General features: G+C 48.2%; 2 protein-coding genes across 2 annotated transcripts in view; one reads left to right on the top strand and one right to left on the bottom strand.

The window, feature by feature from the left end:
* The window catches only part of CLCN1 (chloride voltage-gated channel 1), a 37,452-nt gene extending 25,443 nt beyond the window's left edge, over positions 1-12,009 (bottom strand). Inside the window, exons 1-7 of the mRNA XM_055284335.2 lie at positions 11,729-12,009; positions 8,244-8,364; positions 7,372-7,503; positions 6,697-6,825; positions 6,342-6,475; positions 4,646-4,723; positions 3,540-3,618 (exon numbers count right to left, since the gene is read on the bottom strand). Coding sequence (XP_055140310.1) covers positions 3,540-3,618; positions 4,646-4,723; positions 6,342-6,475; positions 6,697-6,825; positions 7,372-7,503; positions 8,244-8,364; positions 11,729-11,908 — 853 coding nt within the window. The 5' untranslated portion in view covers positions 11,909-12,009. The remainder of the gene's footprint in view (positions 1-3,539; positions 3,619-4,645; positions 4,724-6,341; positions 6,476-6,696; positions 6,826-7,371; positions 7,504-8,243; positions 8,365-11,728) is intronic.
* Positions 12,010-14,956: 2,947 nt separating this feature from the next.
* On the top strand, positions 14,957-15,529 carry LOC129484052 (adenosine 5'-monophosphoramidase HINT1-like). The gene has a single exon (XM_055281476.2). It carries the CDS (start codon positions 15,004-15,006, stop codon positions 15,313-15,315), a length of 312 nt encoding a protein of 103 aa, XP_055137451.1. The 5' UTR covers positions 14,957-15,003; the 3' UTR covers positions 15,316-15,529.
* The last annotated feature ends 1,135 nt before the right edge of the window (positions 15,530-16,664 follow it).

Below are 16,664 nucleotides of genomic sequence, written 5' to 3'. Positions count from 1 at the left end.
GTTAGCCTATATCCCTCCTCTCAAATACCCCACACAAAATTAATCACCGGGATGTCAGGCAGGTGGCCCATGTCTGTAACCCCAGCACTTTGGGAGGCCGAGGTGGGTGGATCACTTGAGGCCGGGAGTTTGAGACCAGCCTGGCCAACATGGAAAAACCTCGCTTCTACTAAAAAATACAAAAATTAGCCAGGCATAGTGGCATGCGCATGTAGTCCCAGCTACTGGGAGGCTGAGGTGGGAGAATCGCTTGAACCCAGGAGACAGAGGTTGCAGTGAGCCAAGATTGCACCACTGCGCTCCAGCCTGGGCCAAAGAGCAAGACCCTCTCTCAAAAAGAAAAAATAAAATTAATCACCAAGTTGTATCAATTTTACTTTCTATCATTCTTCTCTTTCTCTTCTGCCTCTGTCCAGTGCCGTCTCTTACTACCTAGCATCAGGACTACGACAATTGTCTTCTTGTTAATCTTGGATTAATCCTGTTAATCCCCAGGCCAATTTTGTCCTGAACACATCTGACAAAGGGATTGGGTGGACACTCAAAGCTGGCCATATCACTTCCTTGTGCACATGTATTTCATGGCTTTAATTCACCCCGACAGTATTTCCCAAAGTCAGGTCTGTGAGATACTACAAATCCCATGCCCACGAGACAGGGTTCTGTGCAAAATGCTGCATTAGAGCCACATTTTGGATATTCCCAATGCATGTCAGCATATCAAATGTTCTGGTAACTTTTCTTTTTCTTTTTTTTTTTTTTTTGAGATGGAGTCTCACTCTATTGCCCGGGCTGGAGTGCAGTGGTACGCGATCTCGGCTCACTACAACCTCCGCCTCCCAGGTTCAAGTGCTTCTTCTGCCTTAGCCTCCCAAGTAGCTAGGACTACAGGTGCCTGCCACCACACCCAGCTAATTATTGTATTCTTAATAGAGATGGGGTTTCACCATATTGGCCAGGCTGTTCTTGAACTCCTGACTTCGTGATCCGCCCGCCTCGGCCTCCCAAAGTGCTGGGATTACGGGCATGAGCCATCGTGCCTGGCCACTGATAACTTTTCTAGTTTCAAAAAAAACTCTCTCTTTAACCAAGCTATTTCCAGCTGATTTATAGAAGCACTTTTACACATTAGATCTACTAAACCATGAAACACATTTGTGCAAATCCTAGTCTAGAGAATAAATTCCATATTCTTCTACATAGCAACGAGGGTCTTCATAATTCAGCCCCCCTTTACTTGTCCAGCCTCATTTGCTATTATTCCTTCCTCTGTATCCCCTGGTAATACTCAGCTACTGCCCCCATGTTAACTTTGCAATGCTGTTTCCTCTGTCCAGAATACCCTGCCCCCACCATCCTCCTTGCCAGTCCTACTTATTATTCAAGCCTCATATCAAACACCACCTCTTTTGTGACACTTCCTGGGCTCTCGTAGGCAGGTTAGTAGAAGGTCCCCACTGCACTTTACCCTAGCTGCCACTGGGCCACTTTTTCAAGTGGGCTATGATGATAGGTTTGCCTGCCTGTCCAGCCTCTCAACTAGGAGCACCTGAGTGTGCAAGATCCCGCACAGGGCCTGGTACAGAATGGGAGCAAGCTGCTTGTCGTTTTAGTAGAATGCTGAATTCTATTTATTTCATTAGTGTAAGAAATTAGGAGCTGACTCCATAATGAATACATCATTTTGATACTAATTTTCCTTTCAGAATTATTCAGTATTCTTTTTTTAAAAATCAAGTAATAGGCCAGGCATGGTGGCTCACACCTGTAATCCCAGCAGCTTGGGGGGCCAAGGTGGGTGGATCACTTGAGGTCAAGAGTTTGAGAGCAGCCTGGCCAACATGGTGAAACCCCATCTCTACTAAAAATACAAAAAATTAGCCAGGCATGATAGCGCAGGCCTGTAATCTCAGCTACTTGGGAGACTGAGGCATGAGAATTGCTTGAACCCAGGAGACAGAGGTTGCAGTGAGCCAAGATGGTGCCACTGCACTCCAGCCTGGGTGACAGAGCAAGACTCCATCTAAACAAACAAACAATGCCACCTGCAAATACCTTTGTCATTTACCACATAATACAGCCTAAACATGGCACCTTAATTTTTAAGTACTTAACAATTTCTTGTGTCAATAGCAATGCTTTATCTGTGAATTTTTTCTTCCTTTTTCTACCACAGTGGTTTCAGAACTGTTGCCTGTAACTTCTTTGTGATCTTTACCTCTCCCATACTTGACACAGGACCAAGAAGAACCTTTCTGATTCTTCTCAGAAATTCCAATTTTACGAGGAAAATGCAAATTCTCTTCACGTTAAGAGAATCTGGCTGATTAAAACAAAACAACAGAAGTCTCTCAGTCTAAAAATATTATTTAAACCTCCTGGATTTGAAAGGCTAAAGAGTAAATAAAGGCAAAAGTGGGTATAAATGTAAGTGTGAACGTTTAACATGTGCAAAATTGCAAATACACTATCCTCCGCTGACAAGGATTAGTGATTTTCATGAGTAGAGCTGAGGACAGAAATGTAAACAGGATGCTAGCTGATGTGCTTGCTAACTTGGGTTCCTTAGTCTGTGTGCTTTGCCACAGTGTTTGCATAAGTTAGATCATGCATTTGCATTAACTTTAAACTCTTCTCCACTTATCATTCCTGTGCCAAGTCATTTTAGTTCCCTGGAAGATTCTATGAAAAGATTGCTTAACATTTCCATAACTGAAAAGAAACCTCTAACAGTGTGTCATTTAAGAAGCATATGCCCTTCCTGCAATTTTGTTTCTTCACATATCAACTTGGTGTCCTTTTTATCAGCAATGAATCCAGTGAATGCTCTATAGAATCCTGCCCTGCTAATCTAGCTATAATTGATTTTGATGAGTCAATAAACAGATACGACTGCTTTCTCCGACTACATCCATTTGTTAATCATCCATGATAAGGAAAATAATCTGAGAGATCACTATTTGCCTTATACTTGGAGAAAGAGCTAAACTTAACTTTAAATTGCTATCAAGGGACATTTATCCTTTGAAACTCTCCTAACTATTCCACACTAAAAGCTTACCATTAATCTAAATAAGGTCTACCTGAATTCCCATGCAATTAATAAAGCACAACAAAATGTGGATTTTTCCCTTGAAGGAGGAAGTTCATAGAGTCCCCTGTTAGAGACGTCATCAGTGTAGGGCAAAAACATCCAACAATACAAACAGGTTTTAAAATAAGTAGGGGCGCCACGGAGACTGCCTTGGTTTTAATTCCTGGCTTGTACCTTACTAACAGAATGAACTTGCTCAAGTCACTCTCCCTCTCTGTAATTCAGTTCTCTCCTCTTCCTCCTCTGTAATATCTGTCTGATATGGCTTTGGCCAGGAATAAAAGTAAGTGCTTAGAACATTGCCTGGCACACAGCAAACGCTTACTAAAAGTCAGCTATTCTTGTAAGTAACCTGGTAATACCAGCACTTGTGGATACTGATTAAAACTGTTTTGGGAGCCAGGCCAGGCAAGCCCATTGATGGGGGAGGGGGTCAATCACTTGCCTCCAAGTGGTGTCCCAAAACAACAGCCGACTCCCACAGCACAGCCCACCGTCAGGATATCAGAGTAGTAGTATGGCTGCTACTAGGGGAGAGACAGACAGAGAGACAGGTGGAAGAGAGGGAGGTGGGCAGGCAGAGGACAGAACAAGCAGGGATGGGGAATAAGGCAGAATGAGAGGCCTAAGTCACAAGGAGTCCTTGTGGTCCCATGTCCTCTGTGATTCCCAGGCCAAGAGAAACTCAGTGAGTTTGGCAAAAAGGAATTAACCTCATAGTACAGTGCCAAAATGAAATAGAAAGTAGAAAATGAAATAAAAGTTAGGCAAATGTATGCCAGGCATGTAAATCAACAAATGATAAGCAGAAAAGAGACAGCAAGAACTCCAGAAAGCAGTACTAATAAATCCTGCACCAAACAGCAAGCAGTCTCAAAAGAATACACAGCCGTTTGCTGAAAAAATATAGGTATCTGGACCGCAGGGGCTGTGATCCACAGTCATTCCCTGGATGCCCACTCCAAAGCTTGTGGCAGCCACCCAAAACCCCCTTCTAAGTCTTGCTTAGGCAACCGGGATAGGGAGGAAGTGCAACTTGCCTCCAACAGGGGCTGCAAAGCAGCATCCCACGCCCACTGCACAGGCCGACACCAGGAGGTCAAGCTGCCCAGGCACGGTCTGCAACAGAGAAGCACGCGGGACAAGGGGGTGGAGGGGTGGGGCAGGCAGGACGTATGTAAGAGGTAGGGTGAGGGATTGGGAGCTACAAAGGGATGGGGGAGCACAGGAGGGAAACGTGGAGGGAAACTGACACAGAGGGGGTGGTATGGACTAGCAGGACGAGCATGGGAGCAGACCACAGGCCAGACCTCCATGTGGGGGCACAGGTCAAAGAGGCGAGGACATTCGGAGGACAGGCACAGGCTAAACAGAGGCATTATGTGGCCAGGGTAGGCAGACAGGGGGACGAGGAAGGGAGCGTGGATTAGTGCGATGCTCCTTCAGCACCACAGCCAGCCCAGAGCAGAGGCAGCCCTCCCAACACCCTGGACACACAGCCGGACTCTTTCTACCACCTGGCCCCAGCTCATTTCACTGTCTCAACCTTACCTCATATACCCCGCAGAACACAGACATGAACTTGCTGAGGACAGCAGCACAGATGCTGGCAATGTGGACGAAGGGGCCCTGGGAGAGGGGGAGCGAGGGGGCGGGGGTCAGAGGCCAGATGGAGGCTCTGAGGCACTCACTGGACTAATATTCCTTACTCCAGGCACGGTGCCAGGGGCTGGAAATACAGGAGTTACACACAGGTCCTGCCCTCACGAGGCCTCATCCCAGAGAGGAAAAAGAGGAGAAACCAGTGTGTTTCTCCTCTCCAGAGAGCCAGGGTGGAGGAGGGTGGGAGGGCACGTGTTTAGAGGAAAGGGCCTGAGGAGCCTCCCTCAAGTAGAGCTTTGAATGATGGGAGGGAGGGAGCCGCGCAGATGTCAGGAGGAAGAATGTTCCAGGCTGAGAAAACGGCACGCAGGGGCCCTGAGGGGCCCAGGGCAGAGTGACTGAGGGACAGAAAGGAAACCTGTGAGCCAAACACAGGGAAGCGGTGGCAGAGGCCTGCAGAGAGGAGGAGCCGGAGTCCACGGTCTCGAAGGCCACGGCTGGCGGGCGCCTGTAGTCTCAGCTACTCGGAGAGGCTGAGGCAGGAGAATGGCGTGAACCCGGGAGGCGGAGCTTGCAGTGAGCCGAGATGGCGCCACTGCACTCCAGCCTGGGCGACAGAGCCAGACTCCGTCTCAAAAAAAAAAAAAAAAAAGAAGTTCCAATTGGGCCGGGCGCGGTGGCGCAGGCCTGTAATCCCATCCCAGCACTTTGCAAGGCCAAGGCAGGTGATCACCTGAGGTAAGGAGTTCGAGACCAGCCTGACCAATATGGTGAAACCCTATCTCTACTAAAAATACAAAAATTAGCCGGACGTGGTGGCGTGTGCCTGTAGTCCCAGCTACTCGGGAAGCTGAGGTGGGAGAATTGCTTGAACCTGGGAGGTGGAGGTTGCAGTGAGCCGAGATTGCACCACTGCACTCCAGCTTGGGCAAGCGAGCTAGACACTGTCTCAACAACAACAACAACAAAACTTTCAATTTTATTTTAAGAGGCATGCAAAGCCTTAAGAAGTTTTTGACCAGGGGTCAGATGAGACTGATTCCATTTTTAAAAGATGCCTCTGGCTACTGGGTGGAATATGGCAGTAGGGGGCAAAGATGCACACCAGCAGAGAACGGAAGGAGGCTGCACCCCACCGAGCAACCTTGAAAACAGCACAGCCTCTTTCTCAGTCCTAGTTTTCTCAGATTCAAGCAAGGGAATTGGTCTGGATGATCTCTAAGACAGTGTTCTCAACCAGGGGAGATTTTGTCCCCCAGAGGGTCCATATGGCAATGTCTGAGGACATGCTGGTGTCACAACTGGGCGATGCTGCTGGGCATCTAGGAAGGGTCAGAGGCCAGCGATGCTGCTAAGTCCCCACCACTGCACAGAACAGCCTCCCCACAGCACAGAGTTTTCTAGCCCCAAATGTCAGGGGTGTCCAGGCTAAGAGCCTGCTCCAAGCTCCGCAAGCTGTGCGGTTTTTGTCATTGGATCCCAGGTGGAGGAACTTCCAAAGCTTTTCCCCTTCCTAGTGTCCCCTGGCCCTGACCTTGGTCCTGTCTCCTGATCCACTTCCACTCCCAGAGCTCCCTCTAGAGTTGGTGCCACCCTGGCTCCTGAGGGCCCTTCCCAGCTCTTGCTTCAGTCATTCCAGGCCTACCTCTTTTCCCACGGGGATGCCACTGCCCAGACCCGCAGTCAGGGCGACAACCTTGGCCACAAAGGCTTTCATCGTGAGGTATTCCTTCAGGACAACCCCACGAAGTATTGTCTTCATTTCGGGGATTCCAGAGCCTAAAAGCATGGAAAGATTATGTGCAGGGTCAAGGTGGAGGTTAAAAGGGAGATGAATGTCCGGAATGTGGGAATGGGAATTAAAGAGGGCTGAAGAGGCAGTGGTGGGGAGGATGGGGCAAGGCAGCACAGGGCTGTGGGTGGGGCTGGATGATGGGGGAGACAGACAGGGCCCCTCTCAGGCCACCCAGCTCAGGCTGAGTCTGGTGGCAAGTTCTCACCAACAGCCTGGGGAGAGATGAGGTGGCAGAAGAGGGCGCTGAAGAGGATGAGGACTAGTGGGAAGGTGACCCAGACCAGGAACTGCAGAGGAAGGCTGGGCCGCATCTGCGCATAGGACCACTTGTAGGCTGCGGAGACACATGCCTGGGGTTAGGCAGAACGTGGCTGAGCAGCCGTGTCCACAGCACCAGGAAGTGTACCTGGCGTGTTTTCAGGCCGTGCTCCTTCTATGTGCCCCTCCTGAGATGGTGCTGCTCTCATTTGACACATGGAAGCCTGAGTTATGGGAGGTGATGTGGCCTGTTCCAGTTGGTAGTTGGTGGCTGTGTCACGAATCCCACTGGAGTACCGGGGCTGGAGGCCTGGGTGTGACCAACCACCCGGTGTGCCCAGAACCAAGGGATTTCCTGGGATTCGGGATGTTCAGTGCTGAAACTGGGAAAGTCCCTGGGAAACTGGGGCAAGTTGGCCACCTTATTAGAAGGGCATCCACTGCTTGGGCGGCAGTGAGTGGAGGGGCGTGAGAAGTGGAGCAGGCCTGGGTCTGGTCTTTTCTGGGCCTGGAGTCCCACCTGATCCCTCTCTGCGCAACATTCGCTTCCCATAACACACCCTGCTTACCCTAGGTAGAAACTCCAGGAACAGCTGTGGGCAAAGGTCCAGGTTAAACCTACCCTGAAGGCTTTTGGCACTGACGTAGTCCATGCTCCAGCTGACCAGAGCCATCAGCAGTCCCAGAAGCACCAGAAAGATCCAGTCTTCCCCTAATTTTCTTCTCACCACCTGTCCCAGGCGGCGGACACAATCTAGGAAGAGATGAAGTGAAAAAAAAAAAAATATATATATATATATATAGAGAGAGAGAGGGAGAGAGAGAGAGAGAGAAAAGCAGCTAACGAGTCACTACTTTACTTTGGGTGCTATACCCAAGATGGGAGGGGAAGCCTTGGGCCCCCAGGGTCCGTACGTCTTATGCACTGAGTTTCTCATTAACCCTCTGCTGATTGCTGCTCCGGCCCCTGCAAAAGGCACCAAAGCCCAGTTCCCCATGAATACTTGAATTCCTTTGTAAAACTCATTTCTTGGAGTTGTGGGAGGCAAAGTGCGAAGGAGGTGAAGAGAGGTGCCTTTTCCTTAATACTTAAGAGGCCAAGCATGGTGGCTCATGCCTCTAATCCCAGGAATTTTGGAGGCTAAGGTGGGAGGATTGCTTGATGCCAGGAGTTCAAGACCAGCCTCAGCATCCTTACAAAAAAAGTTTTAAAATTAGCTGGGCATGGTTGCATGTGCCTATAGTCTTAGCTACTGGAGAGGCTGAGGCAGGAGGATCACTTGAGCCCAGGAGTTCTAGGCTGCAGTGAGCTGTGATCACTCCACTGCACTTCAGTCTGAATGACAGAGTGAGACCCTGTCTCTTAAAAGCAATTAGAGGAGAGTTTTTGTAGCAGGGCAGGGAGTACGTACGTGCAATGGGATGTCCAAGTTATTCTCCTAATCCCTGTACCTCTTTCTACTCCAGATTTCTTTATTCCTCAGTCCCCATCACCTTGACATTTAGAATAGTGATCCTCATCCTTGCTGTCCACGGTAGAACTGGAGCCTGTCTTCTTGGGCATCCCTATGTCCCGCTCCCTGTCTGAGAATTGTTCTTTGTGATGGCCATAAATCTGGACAGAGAGAGAATGATCAGTGTCTGCCTTGTGGAAGAGTAAAAAAATAATAGACAGAGGGCAGCAGACAGAATCACAGAAGAAAAGAGCAACAGCTTTTTGAATTCTGGGTGTTGACTGCATGCAGGGTGACTTTGTGGTCATCCCTGCCCTCTACTCTTCACCCTCCATTCCCACACTTCCCACCCTTTCCCTTGTCCATTCATCCTACCTTCTCTCCACCCATTCTCCAACCTGTACTCACCTTGATCCAGGGCAGCCTTTATCAAGGAGGCCAGTTTTTGCTTTGAAGCAGAGGTACAGAACTATGCTGAACCCAGGCGGCCATATCAATCAGGTGTTTTGTGTCACTGTGCTTTCTATATGTGCCACCATTTCCCCAGACCACCTGCATTGACTTTCCTCCTAACATGAACAGGGTGAGGACAGACTGGGCTAACTAGCAGGGCAGTCTTCGTTGCACTTTGCCTTGGTGTGTCTAGCCTTACCTGAGGCACTTCAGGTCCTCTATCAAGCTTCAAGACCATCCACCTCATCTCCCAGTGCTTGTATGCACACACAAGAACTAGCCCGAAAAGGCAGGTCAATCTACTTTTTCCCACAGCCAGATAATTAGACCCCTACCTGCCCCACATGTGAAGAGGGCAGAGCAGCTCCCCCAGGTCTGGTGGTCTTCCACTTCCATCCCGAGGCAGAGCACGTGTGTCTGTGTGGGATATACGAGAGCTCCAACCACTTTTAGCCTGCCCCACTCCCACTACACTAACTGTCCTCTGGGGCCAGGGTCAGGCCAGGCCATGTTGCTGGATTCTGGGACAGCCTGAGTAGAAGAGATCTGATTTCACAATATGAGCAGCATTTTATGCCACAGTCCTGAACAAGCACACACATGAATTGCCCTGCTCATGGCTGTTTGTCTTCTGGGTCAGTGACCGAGGGAGGCAGTGTTTCCTTCCAAACCCTACCTGGGACCCAGAGAGAGAACATACTTCCCAGTGGAAGTCAGACAGCTGAGGCTGTCTCAGCTCCTCGAGGCCCCAGGCTGGTGGAGACGAGGAAGGGGGTTGCTTCATATCATCATACCTGGGCTGGGAAAACACTTAAAGGGCCAGATCTGTTCTGACTGGTCCCATGCTAACCACCACACCAGGGCAGGGTGAGGGGAGGGCAAGGGAGAAGTCAAAACTCAAGTCTACAAGTGATACAATGTCTGGGATTTGTTAAAAAGTATTCCACGGTGTAAACCAGGCTCAGTGGCTCACCTCTGTAATCCCAGCACTTTAGGAGCCTGAGGTGGGCAGGTCACCTGAGGTCAGGAGTTCGAGATCTGCCTGACCAACATGGAGAAACCCCATCTCTACTAAAAATACAAAAATTAGCCAGGCGTGGTGGCGCATGCCTGTAATCTCAGCTATTCGGGAGGAGGAGGCAGGAGAATCACTTGAACCCGGGAGGTGGAGATTGCGGTGAGCTGAGATCGTGCCATTGCATTCCAGCCTGGGCAACAAGAGTGAAACTCCGTCTCAAAAACAAAAAAAAAAGTATTCCATGGTGTGTAGAAGGGTGAGGGTGGGGAAGGGAAGAATAGATGGAACAATAGTGACAAAATATTGATAACTGGTGGGTACTTGGGGGCTTCACTATACCATTCCATTTTTGTGTAAGTCTTCCATAACAAAAATTAAACAAAGAAAAACTAATCCAAACTCTTGTTTGCTTTTAAGACCTGTAGAAAACAGGCCAATTCTACTCCCCAAACCATAGCTTCCCAACATGAGGCTTCATGCTCACCTGGCCAGTCTCCTCATTGTCGTCAGGAAGTGCCATAATGGCACTGTTACTCAAGTTGTCATCCCACCCAGATACGACCACGTACATGAGTGAGAGCACGGGGCCAGGGGGAGGGGTCTTCCCTCCTGCTGATCCCAAATGGTGTTCAAAGGCCTAGTCAGACCCCGCTGTCTCCAGGAAACCTTCCCAATGCTCGATTCCAGCCTACATTGACCTGTATGTCTCTGTTCCCTACTGGGTCCCTGGCGCTGCCTTTGCAAATACTCCTGGGGGTTGGTCAGGGACTGAGAGCAGATCTTTTTGACCCCCAATGCTGAGATCCCCTGCACAGCTCATGCCTCAGCTTCCCAGCCCTAAACCTAAAGGAACTGTAGGCTCCCTGTTAAAAAAAGAAAAAGAAAGAAAGAAAAAAGCCTTTTAAGTTCTGACCAGACCGGGTGCAGTGGTTCAAACCTGTAATTCCAGCACTTTGGGAGGCCAAGGCGGGTGAATTACCTGAGGTCAGGAGTTCGAGACCAGCCTGGCCAACATGGCAAAACCCTGTCTCTACTAAAAGTACAAAAATTTGCCAAGCATGGTGGCAGGTGCCTGTAATCTCAGCTACTCAGGAGGCCAAGGAAAGAGAATTGCTTCAACCCAGGAGGCGGAGGTTGCAGTGAGCCAAGATAGCACCACTGTACCCCAGCCTGGGAGACAGAGCGAGACTCCATCTCAAAAAAAAAAAAAAAAAGTTCTGGCCAACTGTCCTCCAGACAAATTCTATCCTCTGCTGTTCTCTGCATTCTTTGGAGGGACACTTACTTATTAACCATGACCTATCTTTTTCCATGACAATTTCACAGCCTTTCCTTTCGTTGTGCCCATCCCCATTCCCCCTTTCCTAGGTGTTCATATCCCACCAATCCCACCGCAGGAGGCTGCTCATCCCTAGACACTCCTAATTAGTCTGCATGCTTCTGTTGCTGGGATCACATCTCTGCCCTTTTCCAGGTGCCTAACACTTAGTAGTTCTTACTTGATCATCTTGCCACCTAAAAGCTCGTACATCTCTGCTCATTTTGACACTGGTAGATCTTTGATCACTGATAAGCAATTCAGTCTGTTTTCTACACTTGCCCAATTCCTTTCTTCTGCTTTCTGCAGGAAGATTCATGTGTGTGTGTATGCTGCCGAGGGTCACAGAGGCAGAAATCTGGCAGTGTCTACCTGTGGGTGAGGGTGTGGGAGACAGCTCCCAGCACACTGCAGTGTGGGCTCCTACGCAATCCACTCCACGTAGGTTATGTAAGCACGAGCTATTCATGCACGTGAGGCTCTGCTGTTTCCCCATATGATTCGGGAACTCTGTTGGTAAAGGTTGTATGAAAGTGCCTGCATATCTCTCTAAGTGCATACTTAAGGGAGCCCAGACTTTCAAAGATTTTCATATTTTGAACACATTACCACGTACTTGTTTTTTAAGTTAAAAAAATGCTGCTCCCTCTTTTCACCCAATTCCTAATTTTCACCAGTCTCTGGCACCACTGTCTCCCCTCATCCATGGCTCCCCTCTCCCCTTATAGCACTTTACCTGTGTGGGGTGGACGTTGTGGCGGGGGCCTGCATCCTTCCGGAGCCTGTGCTGGAGGCCCCCGTTCTCAGAGGGCAGTCCGTAGCTGGTGCAGTGTTCAAAGGGCATGTACTGGTACTGGGGGTCACTACCCCACCAGCTTTGTTCACCCCCACGCTGCTGTGACCGGGATTGCTCCATGTTCCCTCCCCCCTCCCCCCGGCCAGGCCTTGGCCTGCTTGCCCCGTCCTTCCCCCAGTGTAGCTCCTTAAGCCTCTGCTCTTGCTGTCCCTAAGGCGTCTGGGGCAGCATGCCCACCTCCAGCTATTTATAGCCCCCTCTCAGTCACATGACCCCCCACTGCCACATCTGATCTGCTTGGGGTCGAAGCAGGTGTGAGTGCAGTGTGGGGGTGGGGGTTGGGATGAAAACCTGAGGGACAGCCCCACAGGGAATTCCCTCTGCTGAGCCAGTGGCATTGTCCCCCTCCTTAGTCAGCTCCATGTCACTGGTCCCTCTATAAATATCGCCTGGACCAGGATGAGAAACTGCTGAGTATGCTCTCAAACCTATGTGTAGAGCTGGCTCTGCATGGAAGCCCTCCAGTTGCCCATTTCTCTTCTTCAGGATGTGGAAGGTGAGGGGTGGGTGCTGGATAAAGATGAAGCGACTTGAAGTTCTGGAAACACTGGCGCATTAACTCACCTGGGAGAGTAACTGGTGCCTCTCTGCCACATCTCTTGGCCGGCTTGTTCCCACCTCTGTGTCTGCCCAGGGTTCTGTCTGGCCAGCTCTGCCAGCCCATCCCATGTCCAGCGTTCTTCTCCAGCTCTTTGTCCTCCTGTCTGCCAGAGGCTGCTAATAACAGCTTGGGGGGCATCCCCTGATCCCATCCTTATCACCCGCTGGGTGTGGAACACTTACGGGAAGTGGGAAGTTGGGGGTCGGTAATAGTCTTGGGTTCTAGAATTTCTCCCACTTCCCAGACGGTTAGGTGTCAGCCACACTGCCAACTCAGAGGGACTGAGCTTCCATTTGGACTGTGGAGTGCCCACACTGGCTCCATCAGATAGATAACAGGGGAGATAACAGGGGAGAATCGAAAGTAGAAAGAGGCACAGGGAAGGGAGAGGTGGGAAAGGAGTGAGGGCTTCTCATGACAAGCCCGACAAACATGAAAGATGATGGGGAAGTGCTCTCTGCTATTCTTCCCTTTTCAGGTCAATAAATACTTTTTGGCCAAGGACAAACTTTTCTTCCTGGCATCACATTATAAAACCAATTTTCCTATGACATTTCTTCCCTATGAACTCCTCACTATAGGAGAAAAGATATGAACTGAGCTAAAGTAAAGTTTAGGATCCATTACCAAATGGGGTCTGTCCCAGGACAGTCCAAGTTCAGGGACTGCAGGGTAGGGACACCAAACATATGGTCTACAATGTGATTTTGACCTAGGCTAAATGGAACCACCCAAAGCAAGAGGGAAGCCAATATCATTAAAAGTACTTTTTCTTGGGCTTCAACATCATTAATCATCAGGAAACCAAAATCATAATGCAATATCACCTCATACCTGTTAGGATGGCTATTATCAAAAAAGCAAGAGATAGCCATTATTATGGCTATGGATATTATGGTTCATGCTTATAATCCCAGCAATGTGGGTGACCAAGGTGGGTGGAATGCTTGAGCCCAGCAGTTCGAGACCAGCCTGGTAACATGGGGAGACCCCGTCTCTATAAAAAATATAAAAATTAGCCATGTGTGGTGGTGCACGCCTATAGTCCCAGCTACTTGGGAGGCTGAGACAGGAGGATCACTCAAGCCCAGGAGGTGGAGGCTGCAGTGAGCTGGGAAGGCACCACTGCAATCCATCTTGGTCTACAGAGTGAGATTATGTCTCAAAAAAAATTAAATAAAAAGATGAGATAAATGTTAGAATGCAGAGAAAAGGGAACCCTTGTGCACCATTGGTGGGAAGGTAAAACGGTATAGTCATTATGAAAAACAGTACAAAAGTTCCTCAAAAGGTAAAAACAGAACTGGCATATGACTCAGCAACTCCCATACATCCAAGGGAAAGGAAATCAGTATCTCAAAGAGGTATGTGCACTCCCAAGTTCATTACAGCATTATTTACAATGGCCTAGAAATGGAAACAACCTAAGTGTCCACTAACAGATGAATAAAGAAAATGTCATGTGTATATAAATATATATAATGGAATACTATTCAGCCCTGACAAAGAAGAAAATCCTGCCATTTGTGACAACATGGATGAACTTGGAGGACATCATGCTAAGTCAAACATTGCAGACACAGAAAGAAAAATACTGCACGATTGCACTTGTATGTGGAATCTAAAATAGTCAAACTCATAGAAGCAGAAAGTAGAGGGTAGTCGCCAGGGGCTGGGCTGGAGTAAGGAGTGGGAGAATGGGGAAATTTGGTCAAAGGATACAAAGGTTCACTTATACAAGATGAGAAAGTCCTGGAGATCTAATGTACATGGTAACTATAGGTAGTAATACCACATACTTGAAATTTGCTAAGAGGGTAGATCTTGAATGCTCTCACCTCCCTGCACCCCCAAAGCAACTATGTGAGGTGATGGACATGTTAACCGGCTTGATTGTGATGATCATTTCACAATGTACACATATATCAACACATCAAGTTGTACATTGTTGGAGGCCGCACAAATGTTTCTTATGATTAGGCACAATTGAAGCCTGTCAGTAACAATATGAACCTGTGATCAATTCAGCAGCAGACCAATTGTTATCTCCTTCTCCTTGTTCTTGTTACCCAGTAAATATGAAGGGCTGAGAAGCTCGGCGGGGGTGTGGGGGGCGGGGCTGCCTTTGCTCACTAGAAGCAGGGAGCTCTCTTCTTCATGTTGCCTTTCCTTAAAACAGTTTCTTTTGTCTTAAGTTTTCATTTCTACATTTGTCCCTTTGTTCAGTCATAATGATGGTCTCAAGTGGTAACAGTAGTAACTGCTGTAATGACGGTCTCAAGTAGTAGTGTAATTAAATATGTCAATTATACACCAATGTAGCTAAAAAATAAAAACACCTGCTCTAACAACAATCCTACAAACCTCAGGGCCTATAATCTCTCCAAAAAATTACAAATGTGTGATGAATTTCTGCAGGCAGAAAATAAGGATAGACATCTACGGCATAGGTATGAGCAGAAAGGATTACTTTCTTAATAAAGAAAATAGAACCCGTGGGTTCCTCCCTCCTTCCGAGCCTCTATCCTGGCTGCTGCATGGGAGAGAGGACGAGATGGCAGGTGAGATCGCCAAGGCTCAGGTTGCTCGGCCTGGTGGCAACACGATCTTCGGGAAGATCGTCTGCAAGGAAATCCCAGCCAAAATCATTTTTGAGGATGACCACACCTCCCCTCAAGCACCAACACATTTTCTGTTGATATCGAAAAAACATATATCCCAGATTTCTGCAGCAGAAGATGATGACGAAAGTCTTCTTGGACACTTAATGATTGTTGGCAAGAAATGTGCTGCTGATTTGGGCCTGAATAAGGGTTATCAAATGGTGGTGAACAAAGGTGCAGATGGTGGACAGTCTGCCTATTAAGTTCATCTCCATGTTCTTGGAGGTTGGCAGATGCATTGGCCTCCTGGTTAAGCACGTTTTGGTGATAATTTTCCCTTCTCTGGGCAGTGATTAAGTTAGGCAATTTCCAGTATGTTAAGTAGCACACTTATTTTTGCCTGTGTATGGAGAGATTCAAGAAATAATTTTAAAACTGCATACATAATAAAAGACATTGTTGCATGAAAAAAAAAAATAGAGTGCCAAGGTAACACTGCATTCCTTGGAGGGCTTCAGAAACAAGATTCTCCCATTTGAGGAGTATAGCTCTCCTAAAGGTGATCAGTTGCTATAGGAACTTGATAAATATAAGCAGCAAATATGAGATGCAATTATGACTTTCTTACTATTTCTGAGAAAGACAGGTCCCTAAAACACAGCAGCCTAGTCATGGACTGAGATTTGAAGGCAGAGACCAGTGGAGTGAGGGAAGTGCTCACATCCAGCCAAGCTGAGTGGAAGCGTGCGGTCTAGAAGGAAAGCACCAACAGTGATTCTTAAAACCAGATTCTGAAATTAGGAGGGTCAAAGACATGTACAGGCTGCCAGTGCTGGAGGGCAAGGGTTTGAGAGTAAATATCCTGTGTTTGAAATTAGGAATAGTTTAAATCCCACGGGTTTAAATCCCCGCAAGAGAACAAGAAAAGAAAATGTAAACCATGCCCACTCCTCACTCCATCATCCCGCTGGGCTTAGTAGCTTAGGTCCTTATTTGGAGGCACAAAGATGGGCTTCTGGGGATTCCTGTGAAGCTCCTGAATGTGAAAGCAAATTCATAAGCATGCATAAATGATATATATTCTTTCGAGGTTTATTTTTTGAGATAACATCTCACTCTGTCACCCAGGCTGGAGTGCAATGGCGCGATCTCTGCTCACTGCAACCTCCATCTCCCGGGTTCAAGCGATTCTGTCACCTCAGCCTCCTGAGTAGTTGGGATTACAGGCACTCACGGTCATGCCCAGCTAATTTTTGTATTTTTGTAGAGATGGGTTTCTCACCATGTTGGCCAGGCTGGTCTTGAACTCCTGACCTCAGGTGATCTGCCCGCCTTGGCCTCCCAAAGTGTTGGGATTACAGGTGTGAGCCACCGTACCCAGCCTCTTTTGGGGTTTTAAATAGATCATCCTAGGGTCCATTATACAAAAAGTTTAAAAGCCCATAGGCTTATGGAATTGCGATTTGAAGGAAAACTGTAAAAAGTTGCCATGCAGGATACATGGAGGAGAAGTTTTGTGTTGGGTATAGGTGAAAGAATTTTCTTTCTGGGGTTACACCCTTGTTTTCAGACTCTCACGTCTTCCAGTCTGGCCTTCCCAACATACTGGGCA

This window comes from Symphalangus syndactylus, chromosome 6 (assembly GCF_028878055.3).
Source record: "Symphalangus syndactylus isolate Jambi chromosome 6, NHGRI_mSymSyn1-v2.1_pri, whole genome shotgun sequence".
NCBI classification, from domain to species: Eukaryota; Metazoa; Chordata; class Mammalia; order Primates; family Hylobatidae; genus Symphalangus; species Symphalangus syndactylus.
The sequence above is the reverse complement of the archived record's forward strand: the minus strand, read 5'-3'. Positions and strand labels throughout refer to the sequence as shown.